The sequence below is a fragment of the Apteryx rowi genome, unplaced genomic scaffold, assembly GCF_003343035.1.
Source record: "Apteryx rowi isolate R43461 unplaced genomic scaffold, aptRow1 scaffold_2, whole genome shotgun sequence".
In the NCBI taxonomy this organism is placed as follows: Eukaryota; Metazoa; Chordata; class Aves; order Apterygiformes; family Apterygidae; genus Apteryx; species Apteryx rowi.
Window position 1 is genome coordinate 5,791,222 of NW_020448307.1, and position 20,146 is coordinate 5,811,367.

Below are 20,146 nucleotides of genomic sequence, written 5' to 3' on the forward strand. Positions count from 1 at the left end.
TCCCTTTTGCTCATGCCTTGCAAGCGTCCCATCTATGGCTGCCACCAAAGGGTTCTCCAAGTCACACGCACACAGTTACGAAACAAAACAGAACCAAAACCACCCCCTCGGCCCCAAAGCGATCATTGGTTACTCTTCCAAGCACAACATCCTCCTGCAAGGTGGTGAGACCAGCCACGGTTTTTAAACCTTTAACTATGGGATGTTCAGGTTCAATTCTAACAGCGATGATTTTCTCCGAGAGAAGTTTCCTCTTCTGTTACGCACCCGCTATGTTCGCTTGCAGAATGCAGCTCGCATTTCACCTTCTCACAGTAGGAGCTTGTGAGAAATGATAAGGGACTCCATAAATCAGTCCACCTTCCTCTCCCTACAAACTGGTTTGCTATACAGAATACAAGACTGCCTCTTTACAATAAACATCTGGGTGGTGGTGCTAAACAGTAACAAAGTAGGGCATTTCCAGGTAAAAACCCAAGAGCAAAGAAAACCATCCGCGCCAGCATCACGAGTCATGTCCCACCAGACAACCTCCCACTAGACAATGTCCCATTCTGGTTGGCTGGACGAGATGGCCCTCATCATCTCCTGCCTTGGGAGCCTGACTCAGATTTGCTTTTGGTGCGATGATGGTGATGGCTGGGAAGCCTTCCTCCACTTCTCATATGTGGATTATCATCCACTCAGGCAGTTTGGCTAGCATTAATTAATGGACCACCTTAATGCCTCTATGTGACTCTAACGAAGCGTAAGGGGGACTCCAAGATGAGTCTGAGCACTGGGGTTTTTCCTAGTAGCCCCACTGGTGTCCCAAAGGCAGGCCAGCCCCGCACAAGGGCAGACCGGGGCGTTCACATGCAAAAGCTACTTCTGCACACCAAAATCCAGAAGCGCTGGCGCAGGCTGCATCAGCCAAATGGTTCGTGTGCGTTGGGCACAAAGGGACAACGCTGGGAACGACGTATCAAAGCAGCAACTAAGGCAGCTTCTGACAGCCAGCTCCTCATCTGGCCTCTGAGTAACGGCCCTACATCGACGTCCCCGAGAGCAGGGGCTGAACCTCCGCGAGGTTTCCTGCGGGCACAAGAGCGCCAGGGCAGCCTACGTCCATAAAACCTCTGCTCCTGGAATATAACACAGCTGGAGATACCACACAGCTCATGGTGACACTCTCATCTCTCCCCTGACACATGAGACTTCATATTACTGCTGCCATCACCATAATTGCGATAAAATCGCGATTTCACAGGTCCCCACTAGTCGTTTCCACAAAACTCCATTAATTTCTATATGTTACAGCTGGAATGGGTTTCCCTCATCAGTTTCTTTAAACATTTATTTTTGATCAAAGGCAGATTAGATACGAAAAAATGACTAAAAATGAATTAAAAAAGCAGAGATATACTGAAAAACCTATAAAACTCTGATATTTTCCACTGACATTGCCGTGCCCATTGCCAGCGTGGTTGTCGCTGTTCTCCCCCGCGGGTAGCAGAGGACAAGGTTTCCATCCTGCACAGCACCGGGGCATGCCGGGCCTTGCCTTGGGACATGGGGCGTTACTGCCGCACATTTGAACTGAAATGCTGACAAATGACCATAGCTTCGAGTGAAGCATGGAGACTGTCTTGTCTTTGCCACTTGGGAGGGAGAATCAGGAATAGGAAAGCCCAGGAAAAGGGAAACCCTTCACCAGGTGCCTGGAGATCTTGAGCTTTTTTCCCCCCCATATTCACAGTTAGGGAGAACAACAACAGAGCTTCAAAGGCAAAAATCAAACGTTTTCAGAGCTGTGACCGTTCTGCAGCTTGCAGTGACAAAAGCTGCGCAAAGCCTCGTTTTCTGCTATGACCAAGCCCAACCAGAGCTTGGAATAAAACAACACGTCTTGTCAGTACTTACCCTTGGGCCGATGTCCCCTGCTTCACCCTGCGCGTCATGCAAAACAGCAAGGGTCAGCTATTAGAGTTCAAATTTCAAACGCGAAGGACAGCGCGTAAGGTCAGCTGGACTAAGGGGCTGCACTCAGGGGAAGCGGCAAGAGTCCTATTGCTTAACATGCTCAAAACCAGGGAGGAGAAGGATTTGAGACAATACAATAGGGAATGATTCTGCCCTGGCAGGCGATGAAACAGATAATAAATCAGAAAGAGCGGATTGTTTCCAACTCCAAGGCTCCCCTAGCACTGCTTATATCCTACACATGCGAGGATTAACATCACTTTCAGTACAGCCATGACCTTCTTTGGCTTCTCTAATTTCGTGGCAGGATGTCGTGCAAAGGCAGCGATGGAGCCCACAGCCATTCGACTCCCTTGCTCTCGGAGGAAAAGTAGGATGAGAATTGTATGCCACTGTCCAAACCCTCAAGGGGCTACCACAAAACCCATGGCTTGGACGGGCTTTAAGGTTGTGGTTGTTCCTCTTACATCTTTGTAAATTCCTTCTGCCCTCCCCTTCCCAGGGCTCTTCCAAAAGCCACTGGAGAAACCACTGTCCTGCTTCTGCATCCCAAAAAATCCAGGGGCAACGGCACTCTGGCACATTGGCATAATCTGAACCACAAGACCGAGGAGGACAAACTTCTGGTTCCCAAAGAGACGCATGCTAGGCCGGTCTTTACCTTTTCCCCTTTTGGTCCTGGAGGCCCCTGCAAATACATAAGAAAGATCATAATTAAAAAACAACAGAATCAAGGGGCGCGTTCTTTTCTCCAATATCAAAGCCAAAGAGACTGCGCTCATCCATTCACACTCCAGAGTCACAGTCACTATTATTTTACGTCGTGTGCCGCTTCACGTGAACAGCATACACCTAAAAGCACCAGCGAGGTGCTGTCTCGGTCCTAACGAGGACCAAGAAGTGCAAGGAGAGAGGAGGCAGCGCGAGGCGGCAGCTCAGGAACACGTGACTCTAAATAGTTGCAAGACATTTCTTAAAGTATTAAATCACTTCTGGAAAAACAGATGCTCAGCATATCATTACAACAATTACACATCTGCTTGAAATAAGCACGGAGGACGGGCTGCTTGCTTCAGCCTGTCCGCTGAAGCCATAAGTCATATTCCCTTCCAACGGTGCTCTGCAAGGCAGGCAGAGACGTGCTACGGCCCCAGAGAGGAGCCACCGAGCCATCGCGCCTTGATGTGCCTGTCCCGCGCTCCCCTGAAAGCGCAGAAAAATACTCTATCCCGGCTCAGCCCAATTCACGGTGCTCGCTGAAGCCGCGTGGGAAGGAGGCAGAGGGTCAGCAGCGAGGGCGGCAGCGGGAGCATCCGCGTACGTGCGCGGCACCCCTCCTGCTGTTAATTTGGCTTTAAGCAACCCTGCTGGCCCCTGCTCTCATGCACGAGATCGCGGGCAGTCTGGTTTGAGTTTGGCCTTTCGATAAGTTTGCTTTTTCTTCTGCGTTTCCCTGCCTCTCGCCCAGCGGTCCCACTCGGTGCATGCGCACGACCTCCAGCCTTCTGCCTTTGCTATGAAAGCTTGGGTCAGGATATAGAAAATGGCTCTAACCTACAGCTATCCCTATTTTTACCCTTCTGCTCTTAAGTCAATAACAAAAAATTTGCCTGCTTCTAATTTAAATTGCAAATTGTCATTGACAAACAAATTCAAGTCTTCTAGAGAGAAAGCTAGCAATCTTTCATTATTATTAAATAAAACCTGGTTTAAAAGGAAAAATGTAATTGCAACTATAAAATATTTTTGCTGGGTCTGGGGGGAGAAATGGGGGGCAAGGGGGGAAGACACCAGTGCTGCAAGACTGTGCAGGACCCCGTAACACTGCACCTAGTGTTAGACATCGACAACATCTAGACACAGCATCTTGCTTACACGGACTTCTAGGGCAAACGCAACCGCTAGCAAACAGGTCCTAAACTGCCTTCAGTGCCTTGAGAGTTCCTTAAAAAGAGAATGAAAAACACACGGGGACTGGCTCACTCGTGAAACTTCTGGTATTTCTTGCTTCGAGGGAAGCAAAACAGCGAGTCCAGCCTGGAAAGCTGTGTATAACAACATGGTAGCTTTTCTGCATCCTTGGAAGGATGCTGCTGGCCTTGGTTTAAATTCTGGGCAAAAGCTCACACACCTCTAAATTCACAGGGTCGCCCATATTGCTGCCCACTAGTGAGAAAAGGCTACCCGATTTCTCATCACAGCAATAAAAAGAAGCTATAATGAGACATTCCCTACCTGGCTAGACATAAACACCTGGACTAACTTCTCTATTGCAAAGACTGAACGATTTCTGCCTGCTTTGAAAATCCGAGTTGCTTTAAGAACCAGAGCTTGAAAAGATTTCAAATGGTGCCCTCTGGTGAACGTGGACTAAAATGGGATTTGAGCACAAAATACCAATGCAGCTGTGACCTCCATCAGTAACGATCCTAGACGAAGGAATCGGAGCTGGCCAACTTTCACTTAGCATAAATTCAAAAAGCATAAAATCAAAAAGGCAGTAGGAAAACAGTGGTGTACCTGAATGTCCAAAAGGCTTCCAAGCAAAAAAGAAATCAAGAGAACAGCTTGTAAAATGAAGTCCAAGATATTCCCCAAAGCACGGCATTAAAAATGAGCACTTTGCACCCAAGCCTAGCTCTGAACAGCTCCAAGAAACACCCTCTCACCCAAGCAATCGTTGCCCACATTCCTCTGCAATCAAACTCTCTTCCGAAACAGTTTTTAAAATACCACTTTGTACTGCCAGGAGCATGCAACCCAGGCTACCGACTTTGCTTCTTCCAAGTTGCTACTGGAGCTTGTTTCCAAAACCTGGTCCGCATCCAGCCTGCAAAGCCTCCGTTAGCCAAGCCGGCGCACCGGACACAAAACACCCGCTTTGTTTTCGGCACTCCGGGTGGGATAAGGGGTCTGGCAGCTTAAAAAAGCTCACCTCTGGTTGCACACTGAGTGCAGTGGGTATATAAGACTGAGACTATTTTATCACGTCGTTCCAGAACACCAGGGTCCACCAGCACTCTTCGGACAAGAAAGTCTCAAACTTTCAGATCGCCCAAAACACTTTACCTCATCCGGTGGGAGTGTTCCCACTGCCCAAAGGGACTGTGTGGAGGTGTCATCCAGCCCAGGCTCCGAATTTAAACGTGTATGTGTTACAGACCAGGGAATAATTTTTCTAAATTTCATCTTGCCTTATAAACAGTTACACATATAGAACTTATTTACTAGTAAACAAGCACATTTGAGACTATGCCCAAGTACTGTGGGGCAGCGCGAATAAAGACACGACACATCTGACACTCAGTGCTACTTACTGGCTTGCCATCCAAACCAAGAGGCCCCTAAAAATAGAAGGAAAAGACAGCATTATTAAAAAATAAATAAAAATAAAAATCACTTTACGAACATAGCAACAGCAGTCATGCTCTGAAAGAGGCTCTACTTACATACAGTACAATCTTTGGCTACGTAACTTATACACCTAATCCTTCGTCCATGCGATTCAGCGAGAACGTTGCACAGCAGCAGAGCAAGAGGTGTCAAACGCTTGGCAGAGCACGAAGGAGCGTGAAAAGGAGCGACAGGCTTAGCGGCAAGGACAGGGCGACGCCGTTCTGCCACGGCGCTTGGGACGCTGAGGGTTTTTAAAGGCTTTAACAGAGAAGCAGCAAAACATGCCCGATTTGGTTAAACCGAACGGCTCCCCGAAGTGATTCGCAGGCAACCTGGGACCCGAACTGTTCGTTTTCTCAAAAGGACTCGCTCAACTCTGTCCTGCCGGCAGATACGTGCGCCCTTGGCCTTGCTCATCAGGTCAGTCGTACAAAGTTAGAAACACACAGGTATTTGCAGGATCAAACGCTTGGTTACTCTAATTCTCCCCCAAGTCTCCCTTTCTAGGGTTGCTGCAGGAAGCATATGGTAAATCCGCATGATAAACAGTTCCCTCCCCGTCGTTCCCGGCACGCAGCCCTTAAAGACCATCAAGCCATTAAACATATTGGGCAACGTTTCCTAAAGAGATACAGCACATCGGTTGCAAGTGAGCAAAGCGCTTGGACACCTGCTCACACCTCCCAGATTTCAAACGCGTGCCCAAGTGCATGCGTTTGGTGGATAAGGACAAGCTTATCCTTACGGATAAGGATAAACCTCAGCCTGAGCTGAAGGGCCATGCCCAACGGGAGACTTGCTGCACCCCTGCTTGGTGACACCCGGCAAGAAGACACAGCTGCAAGCGCCTCGCGAGCTAGCTACCCATTATCCATGAGCAGCAACCAAAGAGCTTATGTGCATTTTGACCCATGATTTTGATCTACATCACGATCCCAAACTTGAATCTGGGGTTGCTTTTGTCATCGTCTCCTATAAATTCAAGGGCTATGCTCACAAAGCGGTACCGCGGGAGGAGCGCGCGCTCCCTCTGACATCGCACATCCCGGCTGCATGCGCGCATCACGTCCATCTTCCCGGAGCCTTCGACAAACCTGTCGGGCTGAAATCTCGTCTTGCATTACAGCGCTTTAAACCTGGAGGAACTACTGAAGCGAGCGTGATTTGGACCCCTGTATTATGCCAACAATAAAGCGTCAACGTTTTCTACGTTTCTTAGCAAACTAATTAGGGTGAACATTTTTTAGTTCAGCTTACAGTCTGTGATGGTTAAGCAAAAAAGAGAAAAAGGGAGATTTGTGTAAGAGAAGCCTAAGGGTTGCATGTAAAATAGCATCCTTCCAGCTCTCAGCTCCAGCCATCCATCAGCAATAAATCAGTTTGCAGCAGCTGCAGTGACCAGACTTGGAATATCAAGCTCTGGGATACCCACAACTCTGTTAGGAAAAAGAGGTAAAACCAGCCTGAACTCTGTGCAATGCATTAGCACTTATATCATAAGAACTGCGGAACTGTAAGGGGTATTTACCAGAAAATAAACGTGGGTTTCTTTACACACAAGACTTCTGACATTACCAAACATAAATTATAATTTGTTTACATGATATATACTATTTTTCCATAAGGAACTACAGGTACCAACTGCTGTGTAGTATTGGTTGTGTCCTCTAATATCAAGGTTTACAGATCAGAACCAAATTATTCCTTCCCCTTACTAATGCCCCCTCCATACTTTGCCTCACTTTGATTCTTTACATTATAAGACATTCTTCTCATTAAAGCCCTCCAGACCTAATGTTAAAGCAGAAACCTGCGTCTCCATCATCTCAATTTTCACTGGGATTAAAGTGAAGCAGGTCTTGACCAAGCTATTTGGATCACCCTTAATCCATTACTGCGCTTCCTCATTTAACGAGGAACGCTGCAGCTCTGTGCGTTTCTGTAAAACCAGGCAGCCTTCTCTGAACAAGGTTATCTAGATGCTTTTTCTATTCCTTTTTTGTTTTAAAACCACATCAGAGCATTTATATGAATATACTTGAGAAAGGTGTCATGTCCAAGGAGATTTCTTCCTCAAACTATGATGGCTTGAGCTGATTCACCTGGTGCAGTTATCAGTGATCTCCAGAAGGAAAAGGTGGGACCTATATAAACAGGGAACCTAGAGCCCATCCAAGTTCTCAAAGAAGTAAAAGTCCCAGGGCTTAAATAAAATTTTACAATACCAATTCATCAGCTTTTAGCTGTTCTTGTATCTGTCCACAAAGGGCCATCCAGAAGGAAAAACAATGGCCTATTCAAAGGCAGCTTGGTTTGAGGGAAACCATTAAACGCTTGAGAGAAACAATATTCATCAGACTTTGAAAGGAGCCTTACAGCCAGCCACTACAGTTCAATGGACACGACCGTAACTCAGGCTTTTAACTGCTTTGTTAGTCTAGGCTGGAGATTTAATTGACTCTGTGCTACCTGCCCAGCCAAGTATCTCCATGAGCAGGGACAATGTTTCAGAGAGCATCCAGAAAACATGACATGTGTAAATTAGGAGGCAGCATTTGAAATCTGGGCTTACTTAATTCACAGCCTGCAACTCTCCAAAGCATCCGTGTGTCGAGATCATTATCATCTCTTGTTTGAATTCTGGCCCATGCCATTTTAATTAAAGATAAAGCAATCTTTAGCTTATTTGATAACTAAGGAGCAGAAAAACAACAAGCAACCTCCTACTCCCCCAGTCAAAAAACCTCTCTGTGTAAGCTTTCGTTTTTGGGGACAAAAACCACTTCCACTTAGGAGAGCAGCACACAACCCAGGAAGACGCAAGTCCGCCTGATGCCCTGCTCTGGGGTCTGCACGAGGCATAGCATCGCAGTAGCTTCACGCTGGTATTTTTGCCCAGGGACAAATTTCCTTCACCTTCTTGCCCACGCTCTATTATAAGCCCTTTAGTCCAAATCACACATACACAGTGATCACACTTTACATAGCTAACTGCTCGCTAAATTAAGAGAGGATGAACTATTTTGTCCAGAACAAACCTAACGCTTTGAGACGAGGTAGGGAGAAAATTTGACCAAATTCTCCTGAAACGTGGTTCTGAACAAAACCATCACTGCAAAGCAGGGCAAAAACATTCAACATGCAAGCCCAGGCGGTCCCAGGAAGATGGGACCCCCGCTCCCAGCAGTGCACCGGCAGTGCCGACATCCACTTGCCAGATATTAAAGGCTGCTTTTAGCTGATAATCAAATAAAACCTCATTTTCTGGCCATCCACAAGTAACTATTGCCTGTGCTTGGCACCAGGCCAGTGAAACTCTGTGGGACATCATCCCCATTTGAAGGGAAAAGAGGAAATGTTTCTCTGTCAGTTTGATAAAGAAAATATATCCGCCACATCTGTTTGAAGCCCTGAGGTTTCCAGTACTGGGAGCAGCGAGGAGATGGATGAGCAGGGAGAGCTGGTGACATGGAGCAGAGGTGAACAAGAAGTACAATTACTCTCCTTGGTTTTACCACCCCATAAACAGTATGTACATGCAGCCTTCCTGCTGCAGGAACGACCAAAAGCCTGGTGCATCTCCACTGCCATCACCTGGGTGATGAGATTATTTACATCTTAATTTAGGACACAGAGCCAAGGCAGATAAGAGGCTGGGCTTGAGCAGAGGTTACTGCTAGATCATATGCATTTGCTGCATGCCTTGATTTAGCAATGCAACACATCAGCTTTGGAGGAAGGGGTTTTGTTCAGATGCAGTTTCAAACAAATTGTTCATAATTTTTTTTATTTTTTATTTTTAGTAGGACCTCAGAAGGGTCAAGACATGGGACTCAAACACCACCCATCATTGCAAAAAATGAAACTGGCCCAAGGCTGAGAGCAGCTGAAGGCTTAGAAGAATTTTATGTTCACCAAGGAGGGAAGATGGGGGGTTTGCAAGCTCTGATTGACATGCAAAAGCTCTTCCAATAAATAATAAATACTTCCCCTCTACATTCCTCACCCCTGCTCAGAGCACGCCTGGACACCAGCGTGGGTAACTGGCCCCCAGTCCTTCTCCGCTGGTGCCATTGCTACTGCTGGCAGAGATGTACTTGCTCTAGCAACACCGCAGGAATTTCAAGGGGAAAAAAATATCTAGTGAAAACAAAGCCAGAGATTATTAAGAGGACAATCCTTCCGAGTTGGGAAATCTTCTCCCATGGTTATTTTTAATGTTTCCTGCTCTGCTAAAAATTAGCGCCGGGGTCAGAAGGAACCCTGTGGTCAAATTTTAACAAATTCAAAGGCCTTGCTTCAATCTCTGTCTCTGTGGTTTAGAAAAATGGTCAAATCTTAAATTTGAAAAGAAGGAAAGTGTCAGAACAAAAGAGCACGACAATATATTAGTGTCACTGCAAAGGGCCCCGGGTCACGAGGCATCCTAAATAACGCGGCTCACAGCGCAGCCCAGGCGGAGGACGGAGACGGTCCCGTCCTATCGGCTCCGCTGGAAATCGCCGCTGCCGGGACGATGGCTGCTAGGGTGCAGCTCTTCAGTACGTTTTCATTTTAGGAGAAAGCTCTGGAAAAAAGCTGTGGACGAGCACTCTCCTCTTAATCCCGCTGTGCCGGCGGAAGAGGGCTTTGCTAATCGGTCAATCCGTTCAGAACCAAAACACCCGCGATGTTACTGCGGTAGCTGCGCAGATAGGGAGACAACTAGCAGTGGCCCCACCACAGCCAGCGAGACCCGGGTGGATGGACCACCATCCTCCCACCACAGCACCGTGGACACGATTCGTTCCCACCCACACGGACATCCCTCGCTGGAATGTCAGTAAGCTGAAAAAGGGATTTATAGCCCAAAGCATCATGATGCTTTAAATCTCATCTTAGACTTCACTGGCATATTTACCATGACAGCAGCAGGCGAACCCCGGGCGTTGCCTCTTCCACCCCTCCGAACACGCTGCCCCGAGCCTGGAGGCATCTGCTTTAAAGCTTCAGGGGACAGTTCAGTTTTTTGAGTGAGACCATCTTCTGCTTTGGTTCTCCCCCTCTCTTTTGCTAGCTTCCGCTGCCGTCCTGCTAACGTACTGTGTTTCGCTTTGGAGCAGAGGGCAATTAGGCTTCCCCAAAACCCTCCTCCTTGGACATCCCTGCCCCACACGTAACACATGCCCCGGCTCCTGGATGGGTCCATACCCAGAGCTGAAATCAATAAATTCCCCCCCAACCGAGGTGTCACACAAACGATGCAGAACAACAGCCCGATAAGGGCCAAGCTTGCGTTAACAAACCAAATGAGGAAAAAAAAAAAAAAGAAAAAAAAAATCCTTTTTCTGTTCCAAAAAAGCAATCCGTCCTCAGACTGCCGGGCAGCCTGTAACAATTCTTTGATGGAAACAGAGCAGAAAGGAGCGGTAATTTGCTAAAAGCTTTTCCCGTAATATGAACCAGACTGCCGGGCTCCATCCGAGAGCCGGCCGGGACAGTTCACACGGGGCACCTAGCCGGAGCGCGGCAGCGACCGCGTCGCAGAGCAGAGCCTCGAGAAAGAGCCCCGTGGAAAGAGCAGGGAGGCAGGACACGACGCAACGCAGGCACCCTTGCACAGGGCACACTAAGGGTTTCTTTAATCTCTAGGAGAAAGAAAAAAAGAAGAAAAAAATAAAAAAGCTATTCTGAAGCCGGTTTCCAGCAGCCGGCCCTTCAGCCCCTCCTTGGCATCTTCAGCACGAGTCCACTGCAATTCCCAGCTCTCTTCCCGGATACGTCAGCAGCATTCACCAGGATTTCGTCGGAGAGATAAAGGCTCTTTTTCCCCTTCGGTAGCTGCCTCTTCCTTAAACACCAAGATTAGCCTCCTCCCATCTGTTTGCAGGGCTCCCTCGTGGTTTTGGTGGACGTGTTCTCAAAGATATTAAAAAAATGCCTGGAAGCGAGTAAATCGCTAAAGGGTCCAAAGGGACAGAAAGCAAACTGCACTGGGGCTGCACGGGACACCGCGTGGATTTGTGAGCAAGATTACCCAGACAAAACGCAAAGGATTCCCACCACAGAGCCATGCGTTTTACTCCTCCCAACACGAACGGAAGGGAAGGAGCCAGAGCAGCAAACGGCCGCGATTCATCGGCTCGCGAAGCTCCGCAAGGAGAGCTTTCGCTCCCCGTGCCTTCGCACACGGGCACACAAACCGCCCTATCTGCCGCCGAGCGCCGTTTCAGAAGCAAGAGCTCACGCATCCGTGCATCACGCTGCACCGATTTTCTTCGGGAACAAAGTGCTTTTACAGGGGCAGGGAAGCATCATTGACTTCCCTCAAATTTCTGAGATTTAAACGAGTTCCACGTGTACCGTGCAATTGCATTTTTCCAAGCATTTGGTACCCCATTGTTTTTTTGGCTATTTTACTTAATGTCCAGCTATAAGAGAGGAGAACGGCTTCTGCGGTGGGAAGGAAATTTTAGTATCAGTAAGCAATTGTTTTGGAGGAACGTCGACGCTTCAGGCAAGCACTTCGGCCTCTTTTGCTGCCTTTGTACCCCAAGTCTTTCCCCCGCAAGCATCACTCCGGTTTTCCAGTTGCTTGGATTACCTATCTTTTGGGGCTAATGAGCAAACTTTGAAATTCTCCTCCACCTCCAAGTCAAAAAAAAAAAAAAAGCACGCAAAGGCAGGAACCAAGGTCCCGGTTCAGGATGCTCAGCTGGCAAAAGACCTTTCCCACCACCCGCCCTCGTCACCTCAGATGCGACAGCCTGCAGAGGACCAACCGCGCTGTTGGGTGCCGCTCAGCCGGCCCGTGGCATGAACCTCAGGCCCGGATGCAAGGCGGCCATCTGTGGAAAACCCGTGTACACCTAGCGTCAGGAACCCGCTTGTGCGGTTTGGCCAGAAAAATGCCCGATGCAGTTGGCATTGGCGCCCTTGCAAGCACCACTATGGAAGGAGACCTCCCTCCTCGGCCTCACCAGAAATACCGGACGAGGAGCGGGAAGTGCGAGAAGTACACTCCTTGAAGCATGAATGTGCGAACAAAGATACCGAGAGAACAACTACAGGGCTGAACCCTAAACAACACTCATGACCTTGATGAACCGATCCAAAAAACTAAATATCTAACTTAGTAACAGAAGCCTTCATTTTGAGGATGGATACCGATCACATGACACAGTATTTGAAAATATCTGAGTCTAGCGATACCAGATGTTAAACATGGACTTTTTCAGTTCTGTGCATGCACAAACCAAAACACCCATGCAACGCACAGGCCCTCCGTGTCCGCGCATGAGCCACCACCCAGCGGCTGGAAAGCATCTGCCTGTTGCAAAAAAAACCCAGGAAAAATCTGAGTCGCATGCTCTCCCTACAGTCTGTGGGATCAGACCACGTAATGTGGTCTCCCACGTCACACGGCCGTCCTGAAGAGTTAACAGCAGTGCGCTGCTCCATTTTGGGCACGGGGCAGTCCCCAGCTACCTAAGACTTGCTCTGCAACACTATCAGACAGGAGGCCACATCCCGACTGTGCCCAAGCACCGGGCTCCAGGGGATAGCTTGAATTATTCAGACTTGGAGATAACTGCATAGACGTAGGCAATTCATCAAATCAAATTCCAAGTTACTTCTACAGTTCTCCTGTAAAAGCAGTTTATTATTATGTCATGTCTGGTATTCTGGTGTTACTGCTCCCAAACACCTAGCTAATCACACGTCTCGGAGGGTTTTGGCATACTTGGAGCGACCACAACAGGAATGAGGAAGTGCCAGGAGGAATTGTCTTTGGCAGATGTTACTCATTTCTTGCACATCAGCCTGTCTGCGTTCTTAACACATTTACGGGTTTTACATAAACGGTCTGCGTGGGCTTTCCCTTGCTGAGTTATCTCCGCTAATTGAAATTCTTAATTGCTTAGGGGAAAAAAACCCCAGAGCTCAATTAGTTATGGCCGAGGTCTAGAGCTGCCACCAAACCACAGTCCTGCTGCTCCTCAGAGCCGCCGCGCTGGGGTCGTGTGAGCCAAGGAGCCAACGTCCCTATCGCATTTGCTCCTCTAACCCCTCTCCCAGGCATAAGCTCGGAAATAACATTTGGCTTCACTTTTTGTCTTCAAAATTAATTAAAAACAGAGTTTACCATCCTTACAAGTTGATTTCCCGCTACACACGTTACAGATGACTTCAGTGGATAACTCTGGATTTACGACGCTGTAGCCAAAGGAAGATACGAGCTCACTATGCACAGCTTTAAAAAAGAAAGTTTCTGAAGATGCTGAACTGCTTGCCTCCAACAGCCCCTTGTTATGAGGTGGATTGTAATTACAGGGGAAAAGCTCTTCCCTGTGGAAGAGTATTTCAATTTTGACTGCGCAGTTCTTCACTGAATGAAAGATGTGCCAGCTTTGAACAGAGTTTAACATTGTCTTTGTGTTCTGCTCGGAGCACACCTAGCACAGAAGTGACAGGATGCAACTAGGGTTCAAAAGGCCAACATAGTAATGCAAATAATTAAGCAATAGCAAAAAAATGCTCTCTCCCTCATTAGAGTTCCATTAACTTATTTTATGGTGTAGTAATCAGTCATTAGAAAAGGACATTCTTAGTCAACGCTAAATTACTTTGAGCAAGAAGCTGCATTACTTCTAACCAGGCAGAACTTAATCCTCATTTATCCCTTTCCCCCGCTTGCTCCTGCCTTCCCAAAGAGTTCCCATCATCACAAGAGATGAGCAGAGGGATGCTTAGGCTCTTTCAGGCACCACACATCACAAGCCTGATTTACAAAATTCAGAAGACAAACAATATAAACTGGAGGAATCAAATGAGTAACACTGCTCAACTAAAAACAGACACCAGTATTCCAAGGAAAACGTATAGAATAGGAGACAACTCTGTTTCTTATCATGCATTTTTTTTTCCTGCAAAGCTTCTTCCCTACTCTGCTTTTCATTAATGAAGACATGCACATGAAGTAATTCCCTTCATTAATCAACTTCATTCTTTCGGTTTCTTCCCGCTTGAAGTGATAATTCTCCATTTAGGATGTCACGTTTGAATGGTGTAGCAGAGGCCGACTTCAGGGAGGGACAAGCACCAGAGATCAGATGAAACTCTTCAGAAACAGAACTCGGCTTCCCTCTGTGCTAGAAGGAAAGAGCAAAGGGGATGGCTTCTGGTGAACAGCAGATGCAACGCACCTGTACAAGCACCATTCCCACTTGGGGCAGGGAGAAGGCAGCAACCTCTTCTGAAAGCACCAGCCGACCAACGCTTTTGTCTTCCACAGGTGATTTGACTCTATTAAGTGGCTACACAATGGGAAGATCCGACTGTACTGAAAGGTTAGCTGCAAACCTACTGGAAGCCTGGCTCTTCCATCTGGTCTTCGTTTGCTCTTTTTTCAGCCGCCCCAGATGCAGCCGTCCACACTGCTAACGCAAGCGACACGCAGCACCCCTGCATTCGCCTGCTGCAAAGCCAACCTGCGCGTCTCTGCTCCAGCTTTACGAGGACAAGGTGCCCACCACCAAGCTGACGTACTGACAGCACATCAAGTCGAGGGTAACCGCTCCGCGGTGGACGACCATTCTCAGCCACTAAATCACAGGCAGGAGAACAGAGAGCTGGAACAGCGCTGGTCCAGGCGCAGCTGCCCTTTTGCTTGTGCGGTTGCTTCCCAGCCCTCGCAGTCTTCAGCGCGACTCTTCGCCGTGGAAAGGCTGCTCGGAGCCAGGCCAGGGGGAGCCCGGCCCCGGCGCCTTGTTCTGCTGAACGAGAAACACATTGAGGTTGTCTTGTCGCTCGCACATCTGCTTTTCCTCTGTTCCAGCACACACTCATGCAAACCCAAACTGCGGGGCTGTGCTTTAGTTTGGGGCTGGGCCAGGCTCTCTCTTGGCAAATGCAGGAGGTGCCACCCAAATTTTTCTCCTTGATTTGATCCAAAGGCTGCTGCCATCTCTCCAGAATAGCTGCTGAGGGGAAGCATGAGAGCAAAACAGTAAGTTAAACCAGTGGTATCTGGTGTCCCTCCTGCAGCTGCAGTCAGCAACACCATCCCTCGTGGCAAGGAGACCTCAGCAACACAACTCGAGCCCCAGCGGCGCCCCGCGCACAGACAGAGGGGCTAGGGACAGCAGGATTTGTCTCTGGAGAACGGGACGTGAACCAAACGCCTGGGCCAGACGGGCAAAAAGGGCCTGGAAACGGTTCTGCCTTGGTGCTTCATACCCGACGCCTGCCGCACAGCCGGGCTAATGGATCTTGAAGGCTTTCCTCGATTAAGATCGTTTCTGTACAAGTTCCAGCTCACTGGAGGAAACGTCTTGAGTTGCTGCACTTAAAAAGTCCGTAACCACAGTGGGCTCATGCTCTATTTCCATTTAATTCATTTGATCCTGATACTTGAAACCAGAAGGGATTTAGGGCAAGATGCTTTATTGTTACTGTTGGCACACGCTTAATTGTTGAACCTAAGTCTGAAAGCTCAGCCGGATTAAAAGATCTGCTCCAACTATCTCGAGTCTTTATATGCTCTCCCTATTACCGTGATAGCTCAGCACCTTCTGGTTTTCATGCGTCCCTGAATCCTGAAGTCCTGAGCAAGGAATTAAGTGTTTGGAATCGCCAAATAATTGAGGCGCCTCGTAGCCATCAGTTTTAATCCATCTCCCATGCAAGGTCAGGAGGGACTCGCGGACGAGGCATCCCTCCGAGCCGCTCACCTCCCCAGCACACCCGAGCGATAGTATCCTAAAGTGGTAATCACCCTGTAACTTCATTTACTGCAAATAAAATCCCATCAGACTTCGGATGGAGGCAAAGTGCTCCACAATAACATTTGCAGAGAATTAGGACATGAAACAATGAAAAATTTATCTCTTGTCCCTGCAGGTTACAGGAACATTAAGAAACCATTGCAGTTTAGCTGTTTGGTAAGAGAGAAGGGGAACAGTAGAATCTGTGCAATAAATACGTTTCCACAAAATCAAGTACTGCCATAGGTGTTGTTTGAGGTCTTTTTCTTATAAAAGAGTTTCCAAGACTTACTGTTTTTTGAGCCAAAACACTGAAGACCATCTTCTCACAAGCACGTTCATCTGCATTATTGCAAGTTCAAGAGGCGCAAGCTGGGATCGCAAACTAATCAGATTTCCACCCCAGAACCTGAAAAAGATGGAGCCACCGGAGTGACACCAAGCCCACAGAGCTAAACAGAACGAAAGGGCAGTAAAAACCACCCCGGCCACTGCCACCTCCTTCCCCCAAGAGGGCACCTTCGAATGGGTGACGCGACGTGACCACACTCAATCATGCAAAATGCAGCATGTAGCAGCGTTTTACCTGCAAAGGTCTGGAGAGGAGAGACAGGCAGAGCAGGGGGAAGAGGAGAGACTGCCCTGCACCCCGCAGGGACCAGCTCACGTGGGAGCCAAAGCGAGAAGGGCAGCGAGCCGCCGGCTTCTGCCATGTCCCTCCTGCTCGACCTGGGCTGGATACAGCCTCCATTGCGGGCAACTGCATCGCGTGCCGAGCAGAGTTTCTTTTCTGCAATTTATTCACTCATTAAGCGCGGTCAGAAATCTGGCAACGCGAGTTTCACCGTTCCAGCATCGGCTTGCCTCATCTGTTAAAAAACCCTGAAACCGATTAAATTATTGGCGAGCAGCTGCCCTCACCCCATCCCCAGGCGGTCCCCAGCCGCGCGGAGCTCACGAAAGGATGCCCCGGCGCGGCCACGCGGGAATGCCCTTCAAAGCAGTCAGAGGACAACGCCAGCTTTATTTTTTTATTATTATTTTTTAAATAAAACTGCAAGCTATTAGCAGAGGTAACCACAGTTGGAGGAGTACCAAGCCCACCTCCCTAAGTGTTTACCTGCTCAGAGTTTATTTGACCACCCTGAAGAGAGCTAAATAATTAAATCAGTTCGACTAAGCAACTGGATGTAATAAAGTTTGGCCATATGCTTCCACTGAATAAGACTCTCGAGCCTGCTTCGCATTTGATTTCTTCCCCCTTCAGGTATACCGAATTGCTTTGGAAAAACAAGTATCGTCACCTCCTTGTTAGATACAGCTACCGACTGCCGCCGCAGCCAGGTAAACGCGGTGCATTTGCAAACGATTTGCAAAGCCAGGAACAAACCCAGCCGCCCTGTTTGCTTGGATTGTGGATCTCCGTGGAAGAAGGGAGAGGAGGCGGCGACGTTTCGGGGACATTAATGCCATTTCCCGGCACGGATCGGCAGGCAGAGAGGTGGCAGCGGCCAGGCTGGGGCTGCCCCCTCCAGCGGGAACCGCAACCGGCGCGTTCCCGGGACAGCGCGGCCTTGCGAGGACAGACCGGAGGGCGATGCTCCAAACCAATGAAAAAATCGTTATTTCCTTCCGGCATTTCTGCTTTTCAGAGGCCTGGGACTAATATTCTGCATTGGCAGAACATAGCCAGAAGAGAGAGAAAAGGGGGAAACCTGCCCCCCGCCCAGGGCGTTGCTCCCTCGTAACCGGCTACCAGCGCCCTGCGAGAGCTACTGAACTCCCTAAAGCTATTGAACTGCTATCAAACAGCCCAGGCGGATCCAAGTCCCCGGCTTAACCCTTAACAAAGCAAACCCTTCGCTCCCGGCTGGCCGCCCGGCGCTCCCGCAGCCCCCGCGCAGGGGCTTCGCCGGCGGCTCCCTGCCCGGCGCCGTTCCGGCGGGGACGGGGGGACGCGTCCGGGAGCCGGAGCTGCAGCCAGGCACCGCCTGAGGGAGACAAACCCCCGCGCCGGGCCAGGCCGGGCTGCGGCCGCCCCCTCGGCGGAGCGCGTCTGCCTAATCTAACACTGTCCTCAAGAACAACGTCAGTCATGGGAAAGAGGCGCCCAAACGCTTTTCTTTACCTTCGGAAAGGAACGGCGGGATAAACATTCGGGAAAAGCTCCCTGGAGCACCAAGCGGCGCCGGCTCGATGACGCCCGGAGCGAAGCGCGCTGCAAGGGCGCCGGGTTTTCGCCCACCGCCGACACGAAGCGTGTGCATGCGCGGGGGTCGCTTGCCTCCCCGGCGAGCCCTCGGCCCGTCGCAGGCTTCCACCAGAGAGGAGCAGACCTGAGGCTGCAGCCTGGGACCCGGCCAGAGGAAGGTCTCCTTCCTCCTGCGGAAAGGGCCACCAGCGTCAACAGCGCCAGATTCGACGCTTTCTCACCTGGAAGCCAGCTCCCTCCGACAAGGAGGCATTTCGGCAGCACCTGTAGGTGTGGGACGGGCACCAGGTCCTCAGTTGCCCTTCCTCCACCCCGAGGTCCCCCGCAAAACCTCCCCTCGCTGCCTCGGCACGACACCGGGGAGAGCCGTCAGAGATGGGCGAGCGAAGACCTATCTCTGCAAACAAAGTCCTCTTTCAGCCTGCGTCCCAAATTTTGGCCATCTGCACCTGTGCGTGGGGGCAAATCCCAAAGTCTTCACTAACCTTGAAGTCCAGCCAATGCTTAGGCAGGAGTCCGAATAATACCATAAAGGGCCCCTATAAATATTAATGGCGAATATTGCGTAAACTCCTGAGTTTGGGGCTAAATCCCTCAAACGCTATCACTGATGAAGAGGGAGGAGAGAAGTTACAAAGAGCTCGAGACAGGCAAGGAAAGTCAAGTGTCACGGAAAGAGAGAGGGGACCACGGAGCGCAGATTAGGAGAGAATAAAAAATAAAAGGCGTAGCAGAGTTACCGGGTAACCATCGCGTCCCGACTGCCCCTGTGGTGGGGGAACAAGCGAGATAACAAGTCAGTGAGATGCACTCTTAGCAGCACGACAACCCGGGGCCGCGCGCGGAACGCGGGCTGCTCCGCTCCCCAGCCAGCCCGAGCCGTCCCCGGACACCCAGCTCTCTCCGGAAGAGCCTCTCGGGACAATTTTCCTACCGGATGGTCACACTTGCACCCAATTTTCCTTTTCCCCCGCTGCAGATTTTGATCTCGTGCTTTACTTTGGCTACTTACCGAGGGTTTCGCCAACATGCACCCGGCCGTGCAACGCACGCTAGATCCTCGCTGTGGATCTGCCCACGGCTCGGTACCGAGAGGTGCGTGAAAATTGCCCCTCGTGGGGAGCAGCCAGGGAAGCTGCTCTGCTTTGGGGGATTTTTGCTCTGCTGCGCAAACAGCTGGCGGCAGCACAACTGCACGGGCCAGAGCAGCTTCCCATGGCCAATTGCTGAGGACAACCTTTAAGCTCCTATTCCAGCCCTGATTCCAAGTTTCCTCCTCTTACATCCCCCTTCCATTAACGTCCTGGGGGATGCAGCAGGTCTCCCAGCTCCCCTCCAACCTTTGCTTTTGCTTGCAATGAAGCAGAAAGGCAAGTTGATGCTACGGGGAAAGATCTCAATTAAGCCGCTAATAACATCTGTCACATCAGCAGAGAAAACCGATGCAACCCTTCAGGCTGTTCCACCTTTTCCGCTCCGCTGGCAGATGCGCAGGAGCCGTTCACAGCCAGCGCCGCTGCTAAGCCCGCCGTTAGCCGCGCTGGCGGGTGCAAACCAGACGTAAGGCAGATTCCCGAACAGGAGCTGCTAAGCATTAGCTGGCACGCAAGCAGGCAGCGAAGCGTGTGTCTGGTTCAGCGGTGTCATACGCTACCGTGAGCAGAGGTTATGTCAGCGTGCTGCGGATATACACTGAGGTTCATACGTTTCTTTGGGCACGGGCAGCTCCGACAGCCCTTCTGCACCAAGCGCAGCGCTTTGCACTTCTTGCTAAGCGCCCCTGCGGCTCCTCATGCCTCCGGCAGCACCACTGATTCTCCCAGAAACAACA

General features: G+C 49.7%; 1 protein-coding gene across 1 annotated transcript in view; it reads right to left on the bottom strand.

The window, feature by feature from the left end:
- Nucleotides 1-20,146, bottom strand: part of COL23A1 (collagen type XXIII alpha 1 chain) — a 189,709-nt gene that overhangs the window by 23,220 nt on the left and 146,343 nt on the right. The window contains exons 6-8 of the mRNA XM_026063540.1: nucleotides 5,280-5,306; nucleotides 2,624-2,650; nucleotides 1,903-1,929 (exon numbers count right to left, since the gene is read on the bottom strand). Coding sequence (XP_025919325.1) covers nucleotides 1,903-1,929; nucleotides 2,624-2,650; nucleotides 5,280-5,306 — 81 coding nt within the window. The remainder of the gene's footprint in view (nucleotides 1-1,902; nucleotides 1,930-2,623; nucleotides 2,651-5,279; nucleotides 5,307-20,146) is intronic.